Below are 21,310 nucleotides of genomic sequence, written 5' to 3'. Positions count from 1 at the left end.
TTAGGTTTTTCTTTTATCAGGCATTTGGTAACTTTTATCATACTGATCCTGTACATGTTTTGTTTCTTTAGAGTGATTATAAATGGTATTGTGTTTTGAATTTCTCTTCTGCTTTTTAATACCAAGCAAGAATTCAGCAAAACAGAACTCTACAAATGTGTCTTTTGAAGCTCTGGCCCTTTCAGCTTTCTCCTACCACTAATATTACTTAGTGCTTTAAAAAATTGAAATAAAAACAATATTTAGTTTTATTAGTCCATCTTTCCATTTTATCCCAATGTAGAAATAATCCCTTTTATGTCTAATCATTATTGCCACTTGGAAACTAAGATTGGGGAGTTGTTGCTTGCTTTATTTATAAGGGAGTTCATTTCACTGTTGGATAAAAGATTCTCACTGTTCACTTTGCTGTTGATTCATAGACATTGAAGACCTAACTTTTTCCCCTGCCCTGCATTTTCTCACCTTTTCTTCTCAATGCAGGGATCTAGCATCCATGATATATGCTTATTCTCAGATGCCATCATCTTAGGTCTGGATTCTTTATTCTGTCATTCTCCCAGATACACATTAAGTGTATGTATACCCAGTGTCCAATGACACAAACCCAGACACCTGAAAGTGATGGTAGTGCGGAACCAGAAAGGTGCCTAAGGAATTCTACTGGTCTGCGGGGGAAAAGTGGCTTGTCTAAATGGTATGAAGGAAATCACCAATAATATACCAACCTTCACTAAGCACTAGATTCTTTTATTTACTCTTTTAACTGAGTTTTAAGATGTAACTTAAAATACTTCTGCAAAGGAGGAAACTGGAGTTGTTTTCTTTTTTAAATATTTATTTGACTATGTTGGGTCTTAGTTGTAGCATATGAGATCTTTGATCTTGGTTATGGCATGCGAATGCTTAGTTACAGCATGTGGGATCTCAGCTCCCTGACCAGGTATTGAACCCTGGCCCCTGCACTTGGAGCAGAGTCTTAGCCACTGAAGTCCTGAAACTGGAGTTTTGATTTCCCAAGTTCACCCAGTTAGCAAATGATCCAAGGATAATGTAGACACCAGAATCCCAAATTGTGTTAATTAAGATTCTGGAACTAAATTCTAATCCTAAACAATCAATTTTTGTAATAGGGTAGAAGAGTGGAACAAGCTCCCTGAGTACTTATTTAGTATTCCAGACTCTCAGAACTGAATCTTTGCCTGTTTTGAGTACCTTTGAGTACCTCTTAGTTACATGTTTGGGCAGCAGCAGATCAAGTACATACACAAACAGAACTCTACTGAAGGGTAGAATGATTCACAATAAAAAGTGCAGAGAAGTATGGGTTTTCAGTTGGAAGAGAGCACACTTTTAAGATGAAATCAATGAAGGCTTTAAAGATTAGACAGTATTTATAATGACTGGTAGATAAATAAGACATTCTTTGATTGTAATTTTTATTATATATACTCAGCACAGTATTCAATGCTCATTTAATATGGCTGTGTCTGTTCATAAGTATAAAGCATTTGAGCAACACTAATTGTGCATTATTAAATTTCAACTGAAAAACCATTACATGCTGAATCAATATCTTTGAAAATTTCAGATAAAAGAATTTTCTTTGGGGAAGCATACAATTATAGGTATTCAATTTTTGTCAATTTTAGGACATAACAATACTTGAGAAGGATAAACATACATAAAATGACATTTCAGTTTATACTTTATTTCAATACTATTTCAACCACTTATCTTGACATTCACAGAAAACCAATCATTAAGGATCCAAATGCAAATCATAGTGAAACTCTAGGCCTTAGTTAAATATTTTAGTATTTTAGAAGTTTATATGAGTAAAAAGTAAAGATAAAATAAGCTGTCAAGTGACAGTTTACTCACTTTTAGCATAATTTTAATGTCAAAACTTAATACTACACTAAAACCATATGATGCAGATAAACAATAAGCTTTTAGAAATATTAAAGAATTTAGTTCTTTGCATACAAATTTTACTCTATGGTTAATACAGGTAACATGCTTCTTAAATAATCTGTTTTCACTTTGTCTATAAAAATAAAATTGTCCTCAATATCCCTAAATTTTTTGTTTTCTAAATAAGGCCATTATTATATAATAGGAAGTTACTGAATCAAAGGTTTAAAAAAATCAGTGGCACAAATCAAATGTAAATGATGTAACAAATCCATTGTTAGGTAAAGAATCAGAGTACAGTAAGTACAGTGACCAGCCACACATAAGAGGTAGAGTTCTTAATCACAGTTTTATAGAAAAGATGCAGTAGTTTATATCTGTACTGTTTTATTAGCTATAGTACTTTATGTTCGGTTCTCATTATTAGTTTATCAGAAGAGGAAAAAGCTCTTGATAAGCAAAAATCTTACTGGCCCTTGTTTTGCATGTGTTATAGGGGCTACTCCTGTACACTTAAAAGCATTTTCTTAGCCAATTAAGGTAATCACCTAAACATGGCATTTATCTCACTTTAAAAAAGCCTCAAAGTTGGGAAATCTAAGTTTCTATTCTTCTCCCAAGAAGAATAGAGGGAAATATATATAAGATGGAGGGAAATATCTCTCATTTTGTACCACTTGATTATAAATTATAGATTAAACCGTTATCTCTGGATATTATTATTGCTTATTAAGAATTCAGCAGTACTAACCAACTGTACTCAGGTTTATCAGTTCATTGTTTTTAACTCTTACATGACATAAACAATATTACAAGTTGGTATAACCTAAAAATTCTGTTTAATTCATTAAGTTACTAGTACTTGATTAAGACATGATGGTAAAGACTATAGGTTGTTCACATATTGAGTGTTGAAACTTCTGTAGGTTTTTGATTCTTATTTGAATGCCAATAAAGTGATCAGAAAGGTCATTTTATGAAAATTACAATAAAAACTAATAAATATTTATACTAGTAGGGCTTAACTGGAAATTAATCTCATGGTTTATATTAGGATTGAGTGATTATGATAAGCCAGTCAGATTCCAGATACTTATAGTTTAAGTAAATTTTATTTTGATATTCTCGTTTCCCTAAATTCTTTTATATTGACTTTGTTTTTTTTTTTAATGATTTTTGAGAACTCAAGATATTTACTTAACTTTGGGTCCAAATTCTTTTAGCAATATTTCCATCACACTGATGGTATTAATGTATCATCCATGTCAGTAAATACATTAAAACTAATGTAACACTATTGATAATATAAAAATAAAGTGATTTCCCCTCATTTAATTTAGAAATCCTATATCTTAAGTTAACTATTAGAATGTATCCTTACAGAAATTGGGAACGATCTTTATTCACTTCAAAGAGAAAATCTGTCCTATTTTTGATAAGTATGCTTTTAGTATTTTTAAGAATTATTCAAAAAGCCAGCTTTTAGGAATGTAGGCTAGGTATATAAAACTAATACTTTTTGTTAATATTTTAATATATTTGGTTATAAAAAATCCCACATACCTTTTTTTCACAGCTGTGTTTCTATATACATTTAGAAGATACATATGTAAAAAGAGAAAAGTTGAGTTTTTGTTTTCTAAAGATATCCATGATTAGATAATTCTCATGATTTATAACTTGATACACTGAAAAACTTCTACAATTAATTTGTAATTGCCACATTTACAAAGAAACTTCTGGGTAACAGTCTTCTAAAAACATTGTTCAGTGTTACATTTAGGCCTAAAGTTCATTTATTTAAATCACCTAATGACATTTGCAAAACTTTTGCAAACATAGGAAACTACTGTTATTAACATGGCTTCATTCATTTATACCTGCACAATATTTGCAATACACTTAAGTACAATCGGAACAATAAGATTACTTGCACAGATGAAAGTTAAGCCTTTCCTTTCATATTAAAATTATACTTATTTCACACTTAATGGTAATGCCTAAAAATGTTTTGGAAAAGACTGTTGTTAATGGTCTTGACTGTAACAGTTTATTGCATTTTTCTGCCCCTTTTTGTGAATGTTAAGTACTCTGGAATTTTAAGTTCTACTTTTCCTCTTATCTTCAAATAGACTCTTCAGCATATACACTTGAATGGCTGACACTACAACCATTACCACTAAATTAACCATAGACCAGAAATTGACTCTGTCAAAGTTGCTTTCTTGTATGTTTCGGTCACGTGCTTCAAATGCTCTAAGCAGAGTTTGGATGTGACCACTTTTGCTTAGTCTGGACTTGATGCTGTTGATAGACTCCTGGAGATAAATAAAATAATTTTATTGTAAAAGAATGCTCAGTAATTTTAAGTTAATTTAAAACTGTGCTTCACTGTACTCTTACTAGTTTAATATCCAAAAACAATTTTAATTAAGGGGTAGGTACTACTTAAGATTTACCTAAAGATCTTTACTACATAAAGTTTATGTAATAGTTCTCATGATATGTTTAAATTATTATTTATAATTATTCTAAAAGAGAACAAAGCTACTGGGAATTGAAAATAATACGAAAATATATTTGAGTGCTGCAGTGCCAGTAATTTTACATACATTATCTTGTTAGCCCTAACAACCATAAGAAATGTTTTTATTACAGAAATGTTCCAAGAGTACATTCATAAAACAAGCTTACCAAGATGCAGTCTGAGTTGCACATCTGAAAAAAATTTTTTTAGTAGGGTCCTGGTGAGAAGTGATTTAAAAACTATAAAAGGTTTACATGAATATAAGGTAAAATTGAGATTAGAAATTATGTTAAAGTATTGATGGCATAAGTAAGAAAATAACAAACAGATTTTCCTGTATAGTCACCTTAAAATCCTCATTTAAAAGCAAAAAATATACACAGAATTTCAGAGTGCTCTATTTGTAATGCAATGGTAATCTAGTAATGCAAATATTTTCCAGAAAAATATGAGATTGAGATCCCCAAATGAAAAGACCGTGCATAGTTCTTTTCAATATCAGATGATGACAGTCAAGTATAAAATTGTTTATTCAAGTTTGCTGCTGTGATAAAAAATTTTGATGGGGGAGTATAAATGGAAAAACTCCTGAAAGACACTTTGTTTTTCTTTAACAAAGACTAAGTATTTTAAGCCATATTTAAATCTGAACTTTCTGGTCACTTTGTTTAATTGTGAATGAAGTCAATTTCTTGAGAATTCAGTGAAATATTAGTACTAATAAAATTTACAACTACTTGTATTTTGTACTTGTTGGCAATATAAATTTAAAATGGAAGAATATATTAATATGATTGAAATTTTAAAAATGAGTGGGAAAAAGAGACTATTTCTATCCATAGTAGTGAGACTATGGATGCATCATTTCCATTTTAAGCCAGTTCCTTATCTACAAAATGGAATAAAAGGGGAAAAGGGAGTTTGGAGCTGGACTAATGATAACTAAGTCTTCTTCTGAATCTCAAATTCAACTAAATTTAGTATACATATGAGATGATGAGATCAAAACTGTCATGGTAAATATTCATGGTAATCAAGCTTAATCATTTCAGTTTGTAGTCACAGTTAGCAACAATGTTAAAGGTAAGAAAACTAACACTTACTGTTTGCTAGATGCTGTTTTAAGCATTTATAGATATGCCATATCACCTTTCATCCTCACAACTCTAGAGGTGGTATCCCCAAGGGTGATAGGACACCAAGGCTTAGAAGGCTCAGTCACTAAGGAATTACACATATGATATGATCCTTTAATTTTCCGACTCAGCTAACTGATCTTACAATATCTCTTCTTTTATAATTTGATAGTTTTCTTAAGAAACCTCAACATGATCAAAATACCACACTATAAAAAAAAACAGTTCAGGTTATGAGTATTAGAGTTATACATTACAGTTTCAAATTTGGAATAATCACATTATTTCTCCTACAGAAAGTTCTGTAACAGGTATATATGCTGTTTATAAATATCGCTGAATAAATTCTATCATTTGATTACCTCTAGTTGTGGCTGAAGGGTAATGACCTTTCTCCCCAACACTGGCAATATAATTATTAGTAAATAGGTTCATATACATGCATATTTCTTTATGCATGTTTATGATAAATAAAGCATAAAGCAACTCAAGCAAAGAAGCTTTTACTCCTGAGGGTAGTAGTAGTTTCTGATAACTACTAGGTTTGGCTGAGTTATGTTAACAGCATTCCCCAAATTAATCAAGTGATACCAAATTTCACATTATAAAATCTGTGTTATGGGGGAAAATTCCTGTATATTTTAAGTATTTAAAAATTACTCAATTTTGTGTGCAAGCATTCTGCAGATCATTACAATCCTCTGTTTCAACATACTAAGTTCTGTATTTAAGAGCATGTGTTCAAATTGGAGTTTCCCTCTCTGTGGTTCTGTGACAGACAATTACCAAATATCCCTAATCCTTAATTTTCCTTATTGGAAAATGGAGTGGATAATCCTCATAGAATTAAGTAAGGACTAGGTAAGAGAATGTAGATAATACCTAACTCAGTGCCTATCACATGGTAAAGTCTCTAGATGTTAGTAACTTTTTATTATTTTATTCTAAAAAAAAAAAAACCATACTGACCAGAATGTCCTCCAGTTTCATATCCAACATATCTGTGCCAGTAATGTATTTCTTCCAGTCCTCTTGTTCTTGCTCCTGTTCTCCCATATTATCCAGGATTAATTCAAAGAAAATCACCTTCTCAGAAATGGTGCTGAATGTATTGTCAAAGCAGAACATGTAATCACCAACTTCAGTCTCTATCCTGTATTAAAAAAAGAAACTGTCCTCAGTTATCTGTACTTCCATCTGGGATCAAAGAAAAAACTATTGTAAAAGAAATAACATGATTTATAATTGGACAGCTTACTGACAGACCTCCATAGTACTGAAAGATAATTTATAATTTCTTTAAAGCAGTAACAGAAAATAGATATTCAAGTACTTGCAATTTAAATGTGCTTGACACTGGAGCAGGATTAAAAACCTAGATAGGATACCTCAGAGTGAACCTTAATATTTATGTATTTAAAGTAATTTATAATGAGTTCAACTCATGGAAACATCACTACAGACCTCCACTTTTGAGATTAATTTGTAAAGTGAGATTTTTTAAAATTTTCAAAACCAATGGATTTTCCTAAATGCTTCATTCTAGGCCCCTTTGGATTAAGTACATAATTATAATACAGTTTACAAAGATTAGGAGTGAGTTCAGTGGTGAAGAACAAGAGCATTACTCATAGTGGCATTACCTTTACTGAATAAATGCCACTCATAACTTAAACAATCTTGATCTTCACATTAAAGATAATTGGCCTAGGCAGAGTTAATTTAGCAAAATAGTTTTCTAATAACTTTTTGTGGAGAGAAGTTTTAACAAACTATTTACACAGGCTAATGACATTTACTACTGCTGGCCACAAAAACAACAAAGTTCAACAAAGGTTTTGTTGTGACTGTTCATGAAGGTTGGTCTAAATTCGAAGTTTCCTTATCCAATATGCTGGATCACTTAAATTTTGGGGCAGATTACATCATTTTCTATAGCCTTCTGAGCAACATGTGATTCTCATCTTTTAAGCCATCTCCATCTCTCCCCCCACCCCTTATTTCTGACCTAGGGTTTGTTTAGGCATAACATGTAAGTACTCAGCAATGTGATTTGATTTTAGCATATATCACTATTAATAAAAATAGCCAGTACTTATATACCTCTTCACAATTTACATACTGCTTTCACACATCGTTTTTAATCTTTATCATCCTATTTGAAAGTAAGCATAATTGGCCTTTTCACGGCAAGTAAAATAAGGTTCACATAGATACAAGTTTCTTGCCCACGATCACATAGCCTATTCTAAGCATAGATGAAGCTTGAACTTTTGACCTTCGGTTAATTGATCTTTCTACAATACTGCTAGAAGCCTTCTGTATTCTTTGCAGTGTCCTTAATTATGACATACCTTTGTCTTTGGAGACACATTTAACCTTTGAAGGAGTCTAAAGCAAACACTGGTATGGATATAGGGGAACAATATTAAAAGGAACAAAACAAAAATATTGTGACTATTATGTAATATGACCTAGATTTGGGGCATTTTCTGAGGTAAAATTTCCACTATATTCTGATTAATGGCATCACTGATAGCATATAACCACCATATGTATTCTGAAGGGCAGCATTCTTAGTCTACACATTCTCAATGAGGAGATACTGCCCCAAAGGGGTGAAAACTCATTCAAGATGGGCCAAAAAACAAAAATTAGCTATAACAGTATTGTTTCAAAGCTCAATCCTACTGACAAAATCTTATCCCATAGTATCAGTATTTTAATTTTCTCTCATTGGGTTTTCTTGGGCATATCACAAGAAGGATGAGCTCTTGGAAGGTACACATACACAAAACGTGGAACAGTGCTACAAAATGCTAGCAAATAGTTGTGATCGGAGGACTTCTGAATGATTGATTACTTGATCTAGAAGTCATTTGGCAAGAGGAGGCCTACACAGGCCAAACGATGGCATTGGCTCTTTTGTGGATGTTATATGTTTGATCTTCAATTTCTGAGGTGCCTTGCTTTATTTTCTATAGCCTTCTGTGATCTTCATCTTTTAAGCCAGTCTTGTTTCTCTTCCCCCTATTTGTGATTTACTGTGTTTAAGAATAAGAGATGACTACTCAGCAGTGTGACTGGATTTTAGTATATATACTATAAATAAAAATAGCCACTACTTGTAGACATGCGTGCTCAGTTGCTTCAGTTGTGTCCAACTCTGCGATCCCATGGACTGTAGCCAACCAGGCTCCTCTGTCCATGGGATTGTCCAGGCAAGAATACTGGAGTGGGTTGCCATTCCCTTCTCTAGTCAAAACTTGTATGTGCTCAATCAGTTGTGTCCAACTCTTTTGTGACCCCATGGACTGCAGCCCACCAGGCTCTGTCCATGGGATTTCCCAAGCAAGAATACTAGAGTGGGCTGCCATTTCCTTCTCCAATACTTATATATCCCCCTTCATAATTTACATACTTTTATACACTTTATCTCTTAATCTTTGAATTTTGGGGGGAGACTTAAGTTCTGATATGAGTTAGGGTAATAACTAATTTAGTAGTCTAGAAAAATGGTACATATGACAATGCTGGACAAACAGGTATTACTTAAGCTGTTTAAGGCTCTGTCTGGAGACATTTTTTTTTTTTTACTAACCTTGACTTCTGGAAGGACAGTATTTGTTTCAAAGGTTTGGTTTAAGAAAAAACTTTCAGTGGCATAACAGATTTTAATTGCCTTTAAAAAGTTAAGGGACTTCTCTGGTAGTCCAGTGGTTTAGAATCCACCTACTAATGTAGGGCACCTGGGCTCAATCCCTGGTCTGGGCAGATTTCACATGCCATGTAGCACCTAAGCTTGTGCATCACAACTACTGAGCCTGCACACTCTAGAGCCTGTGCTTTGCAACAAGAGAAGCTACTGCAATGAGAAAGAAGCCCAAGCACAGCAATGAAGAGTAGCCCACAATTAGCAAAAGCTGGTTCATAGCAATGATGACCCAGCACAGCCAAAAATTAAGTAATTTTTTGAAAAGTTAATATAGCTAAAGATGAAATTTTCATTTTAGTTTTTAGATTTGTAACTTTGGTATAGTGATTAAGAGTGAGTTGCTGACTGGTTTTAAATCCTGGCTTTGCTGTTCATTAGCTGTGTAACCTGCAGCAATTTACTTAACTGCTCTATGCCTCAATTCCTTCATTGGTAAGATGATAGTAAGGACTATAGGGAAGAATAAAAAAAAAATTAATACATAAAGTACTTAGAACAGTGACCTGACATATCAAAAGAACTCTTATAAACTCATTCTTTTTACCAATGGTTTAATGAGAGATAATTCTATGTGGTCACTCACCTAGAGCCAGACATGCTGCAGTGTGAAGTCAAGTGGGCCCTAGGAATCATTACTACAAAGCTAGTGGAGGTGATGAAATTTCACCTGAGCTGTTTAAAATCCTAAATGATGATGCTGTTAAAGTACTGCACTCAATATGTCAGCAAATTTGGAAAACTCAGCAGGGGCCACATGACTGAAAAAGGTCAGTTTTTCATTCCAATTTAAAGGGCAATGCCAAACTACCATACAGTTGCACTCATTTTACATGCTGGTAAGTTCATGCTCAAAATCTTCAAGCTAGGTTTCAGCAGTATGTGAACTGAGAAATTGTAGATGTACAATCTGGGTTTCAAAGAGGCAGAGGAACCAGAGATCAAATTGCTAATATTGTTGGATCATAGAGATACCAAGAGAATTACAGAAGAACATCTGCTTTTGCTTCATTGACTACGCTAAAGCCTTTGACTGTGTGGATCACAACAAACTGGAAATTTCTTAAAGAGCTAGGAGTATCAGACCACCTTACCAGTCTCCTGAGAAACCTGTATGTGAGTCAAGAAACAATAGTTAGAACTGGACATGGAACAAGTGATGGGTTCAATATTGGTAAAGGAGTATGACAAGACTATATATTGTCACCCTGCTTATTTAACTTTTAAGCAGAGTACATCATGTGAAGTGCCAGGCTGGATGAATCACAAAGCTGGAATCAAGACTGCCAAGAGAACTATAAACCTCAGATATGCAGATGGTACCACTCTTCAGAGGACAGAAAGTGAAGAGGAACTCAAGAGTCTCTTTATGAAGGTGAAAGAGGAGAGTGAAAAAGCTGGCTTAAAACTATATTCATAAAACTAAGATCATGGCATCCAGGCCATTACTTCATGGCAAAGAGATGGGGAAAAAGTTGGAAAGAAACAGTGACAGATTTTCACTACTTTGGCTCCAAAAGCACTGCGAATGGTGACTGCAGCCATGAAATTAAAAGATACTTGCTTCTTGAAAGGAAAGCTATGACAAACCTAGACAGCATATTAAAAAGCAGAAACATCACTTTGCTAACAAACGTTTGTATAGTCAAAGCTATGGTTTTTCCAGTAGTCATGTACGGATGTGAGAGTTGGACCATAATGAAGTCTGAGTGCCAAAGAATTGATGCTTTCAAATTGTGGTGCTGGAGGAGACTCTTGAGAGTCCCCTGGACTGCAAGGAGCTCAAACCAGTCAATCCTAAAGGAAATCAACCCTGAAAATTCATTGGAAGGACTGATGCTGAAGCTCCAATACCTTGGCCACCTGATGCGAAGAGCTGACTCACTGGAAAAGACCCTGATGCTGGGAAAGATTGAAGGCAAAAGAAGGGAGTGGCAGAGGATGAGACGGTTAGATGGCATCATTGACTCAATGGCCATGAATCTGAGCAAACTCTGGGAGGTAGTAGAGGACAGAGGAGCCTGGCCACAAAGAGTTGGACACAACTTAGGGACTGAACAACAACTCTTTCTAAGAAAGCAGTAACATACCTTTTCCTCCCTAATCTCTAAATGAAAGCAGAAAATGGGAGAGTAATTAAAATTGACAGAAATTCTATACATTTTCTATATTCTGAAATTTAAAGATGAACTTCCATTTTTGGCTCTTGTTCATATACCTATCAAAGAGAAAGAATAGTTAATTCTGGTATAGCCACCTTAACTGACTTAAAATTACCACTTCTTATTTTATTTATCAGTAGTTTATGTAATTTTTTTTTTTTTAGAACTCTGCATAGGTAAAATGGCATTTTTGAAAGCACACTAAAATGAGTATCTTAGAAAACTATGGTTGAGACATTTTCCCACCTCGTTCACTCATACATGTATTCATATTTACTGAGTAACAGTTATATGCCAGGTACTTTGGTTAACAAAGACTATGTGCTAGAGATGTTCTAAGCACTGTATAGTAGAAGCAAGAATTGTGGTTCATTCTGCTTCCTCCTAATAAATGTATATGCCTGCAGTCTTATTTAACTTCTCTAAGCCTCCTTGTCTGTAAAATGGGAATTGGAGAATCAAAGACTCTATCTCTCACAGTGGGTTGGAATGATTAATTTGCTGCTGCTAAGTCGCTTCAGTCGTGTCCAACTCTGTGTGACCCCACAAACGGCAGCCCACCAGGCTCCCCGTCCCTGGGATTCTCCAGGCAAGAACACTGGAGTGGGTTGCCATTTCCTTCTCCAAAAGCATATAAAATGAAAAGTCTAGTTTATGGCAAATATTGGACACTCCATATTTGATTTTCTTATTCCTATATACTCACAGTTTAAACTCAGTAACAATACTGAGAAACAAAGTGCTACAGTAAAATAATACAATGAAACAGAAACACTGGTGAGATGGAAAAAAGAGAAATGAGATACAATATATGGCCTTTTATCAAATTTTAAACTCATAATTATAAAAAGCATTTTCTATAAGGTTTCCTGTGGTCAGATCTTTTACTTTCAGGTCTTCTAATTATCTAAAAAGAGTGACATTTGAAGAAAATAAAAATTTACATACACACACATAAAGATGTATCACTGTACTGTTGTTTTAAGAAAACTACTGGCAAAAATGATATAGCCACCAGTTCAAGATATATACCTGGAATAGTAACTTATAACAGAAAAAGCCTGTGGTGGCCAGAAAGGCAGGTTTTAAAATGCCTCAGAAGATTGAAGGCAGTACCTGTGGTATACTCATCTCATTAACCAAAGCAAAGCAAAAACTCAGTCAAGATCAAAAGAAAATGCCTAAACAAGATGACACTTTAGTTTAAGATAGATCACCGAAAAGAACTGTTTAAAATGTTCATATGGAATCATTTCATGCTAATATTTAGTATCAAATGTGCTAAATTTCCCTGTTCCCACTGGTATTCAGTTCATGGAACCCAACTAAGAGATTACTTACGTGTGAACTCCATCTGATTTTCTTTGTTCAAAAACTAAGGTTTTTCCTTCTGGAGAAGCAAGATGGAAATCAATATCTAATCCTGCTCCATCTAAAACCTGCAGAAAGGCAAAGAAGAGAACAGCACATTTTACAAATGCTGAAAATAAAAAGTAGATCATATGATGAAAAGATTTCATTTCTAAACCTTAACAAGGGTAAGAAGGTCAACACACTCATGTTAGAGCTAGAAAGGAAAGACCATTTTTTTCCATTCCATTCATTTTTGGAACTTGTCCCTTTCTTGCCATTTCCTGCTGCCATCACTTAAATTTAGGTCTTAGGAGTATTACTGAAATAATCTCCCTAGAACAGTACCTTCATCGAGAAGCCCTATGGATTAGAAAGAAACACAGAAAGGAGTTCAATTTGTAGACCCTTTTCCTTCAGCAATTTAGGGTTTGCTATGTAATTTTTCTGAGTTTGTTTCCTCCTCAGTATTAGCTACTTCTCAGCCTGGAACTCAAGACGTTTATGATCTGATTCCAACTGACTTTTTTAACACATCACCTATTATTTCCCAGTATGAATTGTGTATTCCAAGTAGGCTATTTACTTACTGGCCAAATAATTCAGCTTGTTCCTTTACAATTTCAAAATGTTCTGATGATGATGATGATGATGGCAGCTAACAATTATGGTTTATGCCACACATTGTTTTAAGTGCTTTATGTGGATTAATTTATTTCTCACAACAACTCTAAAACGTAGGTTCTATTATTTATTTCATTTTAGCGAAAACAACCAAAACAAACACCCCTTTCCTCAAGAAAATTTTAAAAACCCTCAAAAAACAGGCACAGAGAAGGTTGTCTAAGGTGAGATAATAAATAAGTGGTATGGTCACAATGTCAATTTAGCAATCTAACTTCGAAGGCTACTGTTTTTCTTAAATAACTCCATTTTCTTTTTCTTCATGGCTTTAATGGAATAATAGATTACCTACTCTTGTGCTCTACTTACTGACCAACAGAACTGGTTTCAAGTGGCTAGCTAAATATACACAATTCTTTTTCCTCTTTAAATCCCAGTGAAATGAAGAAAAGATAGCAATATAATCCATAACAATACTAGAATTCTAGGAAATCTGTTAACAGATTTGAAGAGTAAGAACTTTCTAGAGATACTCCACTGAACAATGAATACATCTAGCTACCAATATCTATTAATCTCAAAATTCTAAAAACAGAAACACCAAATATTTGCTGAAACCAATGTCTGCTTTTTCATGTTACTCGGCACCCCACTCCAGTACTCTTGCCTGGAAAATCCCATGGACAGAGGAGCCTGGTAGGCTGTAGTCCATGGGGTCGCTGGGAGTCGGACACGACTGAGCGACTTCCCTTTCACTTTTCACTTTCATGCATTGGAGAAGGAAATGGCAACCCACTCCAGTGTTCTTGCCTGGAGAATCCCAGTGACGGGGGAGCCTGGTGGGCTGCCGTCTATGGGGTCACACAGAGTCAGACACAACTGAAGTGACTTAGCAGCAGCAGCTTTTCTCAGAGGATCAAATTTTGGAAAATAATTTAGACAGATTTAAAAATATGTTTCATCAGATAAATGTAATATATATCCTCAGAGAAATTTAAGAATGTAAAAATCGATAAAAGATGAAGATGCTGATATGACAAATTCTTAGAAAAACCCAAAATGTGATTGCCCAAATAAAGCCCTAACGAATAAAGCCTTAACAACAGCAGAATAGACATGGATAGAGTCTAAAAATCAGAGAAAAGGAGCCAAAGAATTCTCAGAACAAAGCAAAAAAAGTATAGATAAGAACAATGCAGGAAATGGTAAGACTTTATGAAGGACAGAGCTAAAGATTTCAAATAACCACCTAATAAGCCTCCTACTGACTTTTCCAAAGGATTTGAAAAGAACCACCTAGAAACTGAAGTAGTAGGAGAGAACTATAAAATAACAAGAACAGGGATGGCACCAGCATTCTTGCACATACACTAGATGTAAAAATCACAAGGGATTTTAAAAAATCACATGTAGTCAATGTTCCCAAATATTATTGAAGAGAAAGCAAAAGATAAAACCATTTTCTGATATCTAAGGACTCAAAACATTCTAAAATTACTAAAGTTTCCCCTCCAAAACCCCAAAGTCATATCCATTAAATCAAAAAATAAGTGATATGACAAAATTAAGCATAGACTTCAGTAAAGCAAAAGATATTATTGGTAATGACTGGCAGGCTTAAATGGCATTTAAAAATATAGAAGCTAATTTTAAAATACACAAAATACCTATTTAAAATAAACAATACCATAAATCTAAATTAAACTTCCTAATGATTTCAATGGATCAGGATGAATGAGTCCCACTTTCCCCTGTCTGTCATAGTCTTTCAGTCCCTCAAAGGTATTCTTCAGTCTTCTGCCTCAAAGCCTTGGATTACCACATGCTGTTCTTTTTACCTATCACCTTGTTTCACCCCCTTATCCCTAGTAAGCCTGATTCTTCACAGATCTGAACTCTAGTTCTAGGATGTCTTCTTTCAATTCCCAGATAAAATCAAGTCCTTCTATTAAACATTCTTAGGCTTATGCAGTTAGCTTCATAGCAACAGAAATCAGATTGATTATATTCTTTGCAGCCAAAGATGGAGAAGCTCTAAACAGTCAGCAAAAACAAGACTGTGAGCTGACTGTGGCTCAGACTTAAATTGAAGAAAGTGGGGAAAACCACTAGACCATTCAGGTATGACCTAAATCAAATCCCTTATGATTATACAGTGGAAGTGAAAAATAGATTTAAGGGACTAGATCTGATAGACAAAGTGCCTGATGAACTATGGACGGAGGTTCCTGACATTGTACAGGAGACAGGGATCAAGACCATCCCCAAGAAAAAGAAATGCAAAAAAGCAAAATGGCTGTCTGAGGAGGCCTTACAAATAGCTGTGAAAAGAAGAGAAGCGAAAAGGAAAGATACACCCGTTTGAATGCAGAGTTCCAAAGAATAGCAAGGAGAGATAAGAAAGCCTTCCTCAGCGATCAATGCAAAGAAATAGAGGAAAACAATAGAATGGGGAAGACTAGAGATCTCTTCAAGAAAATTAGAGATACCAAGGGAACATTTCATGCAAAGATGGGCTCAATAAAGGACAGAAATGGTATGGACCTAACAGAAGCAGAAGACATTAAGAAGAGGTGGCAAGAATACACAGAAGAACTATACAAAAAAGATCTTCACAACCCAGATAATCACAATGATGTGATAACTCACCTAGAGCCAGACATCCTGGAATGTGAAGTCAAGTGGGCTTTCGAAAGCATGACTATGAACAAAGCTAGTGGAGGTGATGGAATTCCAGTTGAGCTATTCCAAACCCTGAAAGATGATGCTGTGAAAGTGCTGCACTCAATATGCCAGCAAATTTGGAAAACTCAGCAGTGGCCACAGGACTGGAAAAGGTCAGTTTTCATTCCAATCCCAAAGAAAGGCAATGCCAAAGAATGCTCAAATTGCACTCATCTCACACGCTAGTAAAGTAATGCTCAAAATTCTCCAAGCCAGAGTTCAGCAATACGTGAACTGTGAACTTCCAGATGTTCAAGCTGGCTTTAGAAAAGGCAGAGGAACCAGAGATCAAATTGCCAACATTCACTGGATCATGGAAGAAGCAAGAGAGTTCCAGGAAAACATCTATTTCTGCTTTATAGACTATGCCAAAGCCTTTGACTGTGTGGATCACAATAAACTGTGGAAAATTCTGAAGGAGATGGGAATACCAGACCACGTGACCTGCCTCTTGATAAACCTGTATGCAGGTCAGGAAGCAACAGAACTAGACATGGAACAACAAACTGGTTCCAAATAGGAAAAGGAGTACGTCAAAGCTGTATATTGTCACCCTGCTTATTTAACTTATATGCAGAGTACATCATGAGAAATGCTGGGCTGGAAGAAGCACAAGCTGGAATCAAGACTGCCAGGAGAAATCTCAATAACCTCAGATATGCAGATGATACCACCCTTATGGCAGAAAGTGAAGAAGAACTAAAGAGCCTCTTGATGAAAATGAAAGAGGAGAATGAAAAAGTTGGCTTAAAGCTCAACATTCAGAAAACTAAGATCATGGCATCTGGTCCCAACTCTTCATGGGAAATAGATGGGGAAACAGTGGCTGACTTTATTTTTGGGGGCTCCAAAATCACTGCAGATTGTGATTGCAGCCATGAAGTTAAAAGACACTTATTCCTTGGAAGGAAAGTTATGACCAACCTAGACAGCATATTAAAAAGCAGAGACATTACTTTGTCAATAAAGGTCCATCTAGTCAAGGCTATGGTTTTCCAGTAGTCATGTATGGATGTGAGAGTTGGACTATAAAGAAAGCTGAGTGCAGAAGAATTGATGCTTTTGAACTGTGGTGTTGGAGAAGACTCTTGAGAGTCCCTTGGACTGCAAGGAGATCCAACCAGTCCATCCTAAAGGAGACCAGTCCTGGCTGTTCATTGGAAGGACTGATGTTGAAGCTGAAACTCCAGTATTTTGGCCACCTGATGGGAAGAGCTGACTCATCTGAACAGACCCTGATGTTGGGAAAGATTGAAGACAGGAGGAGAAGGGGATGACAGAGGATGAGATGGTTGGATGGCATCACCGACTCAATGGACATGAGTTTGGGTAAACCCTGGGAGTTTGTGATGGTCAGGGAAGCCTGGTGTGCTGCGGTTCATGGGGTCGCAAAGAGTCGGACATGACTGAGCGACTGAACTGAACTGAACTTGTATTAATTTGATTAAGGTCTATCCCCTTACTAGACTGCAAGAGTCTAGTATTACTGTACACAGAGTATAGTATTACTCACCATTGTTTCTGCAATACTTAACATAAAGCTTACAGAAACTAAGCAGTCAATAATAAAAAATTTAAATGAATGATCTATTTTACTCATAAGATATATATGTATTGACATTTAAAAATTCCGAGAACTTAATATATAATGGGACTGGTCAGTTACCCTAAAAGTGTCCTCTTAAACCTGAAAAGTGTGAAATGGTTAAAATTTTTAATATGTCACAGTAAACCAAGGGCAATGTCTAGAAAAGTTTGTTACCTGACATTTTAAAATGAAGACAAAACCCAGTAGCTTGTAGTTATTGGAAAATTAATCACAGAGTTGGAAAATGCAAGGGGTTGAAGATTTCTACCCTACGAACCTTTGCAACATTGTCTAGGACCACAGACACCAAATGATTTTAATTCTTTCCTTAATCAAAACAGTTTAGACAGAATGCTTTATGGGAACAATCTTTTTGAGTGATTAAAGATGCCAAGTACTGATATAAAGCTAACCCACTATATATAAAACTCGAAAAACGTAAACATAAAAAAGCTAACATATACTGAACTTTTACTATCTGTTTGGGGTGGTACATAAACACTTAATAACTGTTTCAAATCAACTCTTACTATTATTGTCAATATTTTACAAGTGTGGGGTTAAGTAACTTGCTCAAGGTCACAGAGGTTGTAAGTGCCAGATTCAAGATTTCGACCTAGGCGTTTTTTTTTCTCTACAGTTGGAGCTGTTAATCCTAAGAGGTCAGTAGTTTACCTTTATTTATCTATTTTTTTAGGCCATGCTGGCATCTTAGTTCCATGACCAGGGATCGAACACAAGTCCAATGCAGTGGAAGCGTGAAGTCATATCCACCGGACTGCCACAGAAATCCCAATTTCTTTCCTAATACCTGGGTAAAGACTGATGAACAATAAAACTTGTTTCCTTATCTAGACTTTTTCTAACCCTGTAGCTGGTTTCCTTACCTCTAATTTTGCCCTCCTTAAATCCATATTCCACACTGTAAAACATTTTTGACTGTTACCACATTGCTTAGCTTCAGTAGCCCTTATACAGACAAAGGTCAAAGCTACTCAGCATAGCACACAAGCTAAGATTCATGATCCAGCCTCCTGACCTCTCCAATCTTTTTCTTCTATTCTCACCCTAGACTTTATAGTCTTAAGAGTTCCACCCCTTAAGATCAGCACTTGTAGTGTCCAGTACATATTGCCCACTGCTAGAACAATAACACTGGGCATTTTCAGAAATGCATATTCATTTTGTTACTTTTCCTAGAATGCCCCTCTTCCCTGCATTCCTGTTTCACCTAAGCATGTTTCTAGGTTCCTATTTATTTTCTCCAAGAATTATTTTCTGAAAACCCAGAGAAGTCCTTCTCCAACAGCATATAACCATACTTTATTTTCCAGGCAAGAACACTGGAGTGGGTTGCCATTTCCTGCTCCAGGGGATCTTCCCGACCCAGGGATCCAACTTGCTTCTTCTGAGTCTCCCGCATTGGCAGGCAGATTCTTTACCACTCTTCTACCTGTGAAGCCCCTGTTTATAAGCCAGTAACCTTTAAATATTAAGATCCCTGAAAAGGGCTCTTTCTTTTGTTTGTTCCCTCCTCTACGTCCTCGCCGCCAGGCATTACTGGCACGTGGTAAATCTTCAGTAAATTAACTTTTGAACTGAATTGGAAATCAGGAAATGCTGAGTTCCTGCCTCAGCTTGGCTCACTAACTGTAATTTTAGATACTTTATGCTTATCTTATGCATCTATGCTGCTGCTGCTTAGTTGCTCAGTAGTGTCTGACTCTTGGCGACGCCATGGGTTGCAGCCTGCTGCCAGGCTCCTCTGTCCAAGGGGATTCTCCAGGCAAGAATACTAGCATGAGTTGTCATGCCTTCCTCCAGGGGATCTTCCCAACCGAGGGACGGAACCCAGGTCTCTCGCATTGCCCGCAGATTCTTTGTCGTCTGAGCCACCAGGGAAGCTGTATTCATCTATAAATAATCTAATCTCAAAGTTTCTGCAGATGAAGATTCTAAATAACTTTATTTTGCTCTAAATGTGACAGTACCCTGTTATTGAAAAAGATTCTCTACATCAACTATAAAAAATTAACATCTGATTAAAAATTAGGTAACATGAAAAAAGTTGAAAGATGAACCACATGAAGGCATTTCTCTTTTTTTGCAGTGCTACCTAGAAAAATCGAAATTTGCCGTACTGGAGCTAACGATTTCTTCTAAGAAATTACCCTCTACCAGAGTTACTACATAAATTAAGGCAATTCCCTATAACATCATGCTGTTATTAAAAATAAAATAGTGATACGGGAGAAATGCTTAGAATGCTGAAGAAAAGATTACAGAGCTTTAATATACAATTAGATCTTATTTGGTTTTTAAATAATGGGTATATATATAACTAAGAGGGCTTCCCTGTTGGCTCAGTGGTAAAGAATTCGCCTGCCAAGGCAGGAGATGCCGGTTCGACCCCTGGGTCGGGAAGATCCCCTGGAGAAGGAAATGGCAACCGACTCCAGTACTCTTGCCTGGGAAAACTCACGGACAGAGAAGCCTGGCGGGCTACAGTCCATAGGGTCGCAGAGTCGGAGACAACTTAACGACTGAGCACACGCACAAACACAGACACACACATACAACTGGGAAGGAAATTCACCATTAAACACACCAATAGCCCCTTTCAAAATATTCCAAAATAGGATTTAGTGATAATCGCATGGTCACAATTCAAAAATCCTTAACTGAAGAAGTAACAGTATAGATTTATAATACCGAAACTGAGGGTTGGGGGCGGTGATTAAAGCAACTGTCATTTTGTCCAGTGATTAAACAGAACGTGTATTAGGCCTGAATTGTGAAATTTCCGGTACTGGCGCGCGTAGTGGCTAAAAAGACATGGACGAATCATTAGCAAAGAGAAAACCCATCGACATCACCAGAGCTGGCCTCTTTCCCACCGGAGAAAAGGGGAGAGGGCGGGTAGTCAATTCTAGATCCCGCCTAACTTCTAGTCCCCAGCCCCTGGACAACAGCGCCTCGCGAGCCGGCGCGCAGCTGCCCTGCTTCCGGGCGGCCCTCGCCTCTTTAGCAGCCGGGCGGTCCCCAAAAACTTTCTCAGCGGGTGAGAGGCGACGACGTGCAGTTAGGCTAAAGGAAGGAGGCTGGCTCAACATCTACACTTACTTGGTACTCGATCTCCAGCGAGGCTTTCAGGGGCATGGGCTGGTAGAAACACTCCTTCTGGCCCGCCGGAAGTGTGAACGTGAAGTCGCTGTCTAAGGAGGGAGTGAAGCCGGCCGCCCTAGGCAGCAGCAGAGCGGCCAAGAGGACCACGGGGAAGGGTAGCCAGGTCTTATCGCCCATCCCTGCCTGGGCGATCTCGGGCTGGGAAAGGCGTTGAGAGGCGTGGGTTATCGGCACTTATGCTTCGCTTTTCCTTCCAGGACTCCTCGTGGTTGGCAGGCAAACCTGGAGCCTGAAAAAGCTCCAGGTGAAGGCCTAGGCGGAGGGGTGTTTCTCCGAGAGGGAAACGCCTGTCTACAAAGCGTAGGGACTGAAGGCGGAGCCAGCAGTCCTTTTCCACACCCTCCTAGGTCTTGGTTCCCTCAGGCACCGCGCCAGCACGGACCG

At 36.5% G+C, this 21,310-nt stretch overlaps 1 protein-coding gene across 1 annotated transcript; it reads right to left on the bottom strand.

Annotated features, from left to right (window-relative positions):
• Window positions 1-1,422: 1,422 nt before the first annotated feature.
• On the bottom strand, window positions 1,423-21,214 carry TMED5 (transmembrane p24 trafficking protein 5). The gene is made up of 4 exons (XM_006061316.4): window positions 20,864-21,214; window positions 12,796-12,893; window positions 6,550-6,733; window positions 1,423-4,235 (listed from the first exon to the last, which is right to left on the bottom strand). The coding sequence occupies exons 1-4, from the start codon at window positions 21,041-21,043 to the stop codon at window positions 4,017-4,019; spliced, it is 681 nt and encodes a 226-aa protein (XP_006061378.1). The 5' UTR covers window positions 21,044-21,214; the 3' UTR covers window positions 1,423-4,016.
• Between the last annotated feature and the right edge of the window lie 96 nt (window positions 21,215-21,310).

The sequence above is a fragment of the Bubalus bubalis genome, chromosome 6 (assembly GCF_019923935.1).
Source record: "Bubalus bubalis isolate 160015118507 breed Murrah chromosome 6, NDDB_SH_1, whole genome shotgun sequence".
Taxonomy (NCBI): Eukaryota; Metazoa; Chordata; class Mammalia; order Artiodactyla; family Bovidae; genus Bubalus; species Bubalus bubalis.
The sequence above is the reverse complement of the archived record's forward strand: the minus strand, read 5'-3'. Positions and strand labels throughout refer to the sequence as shown.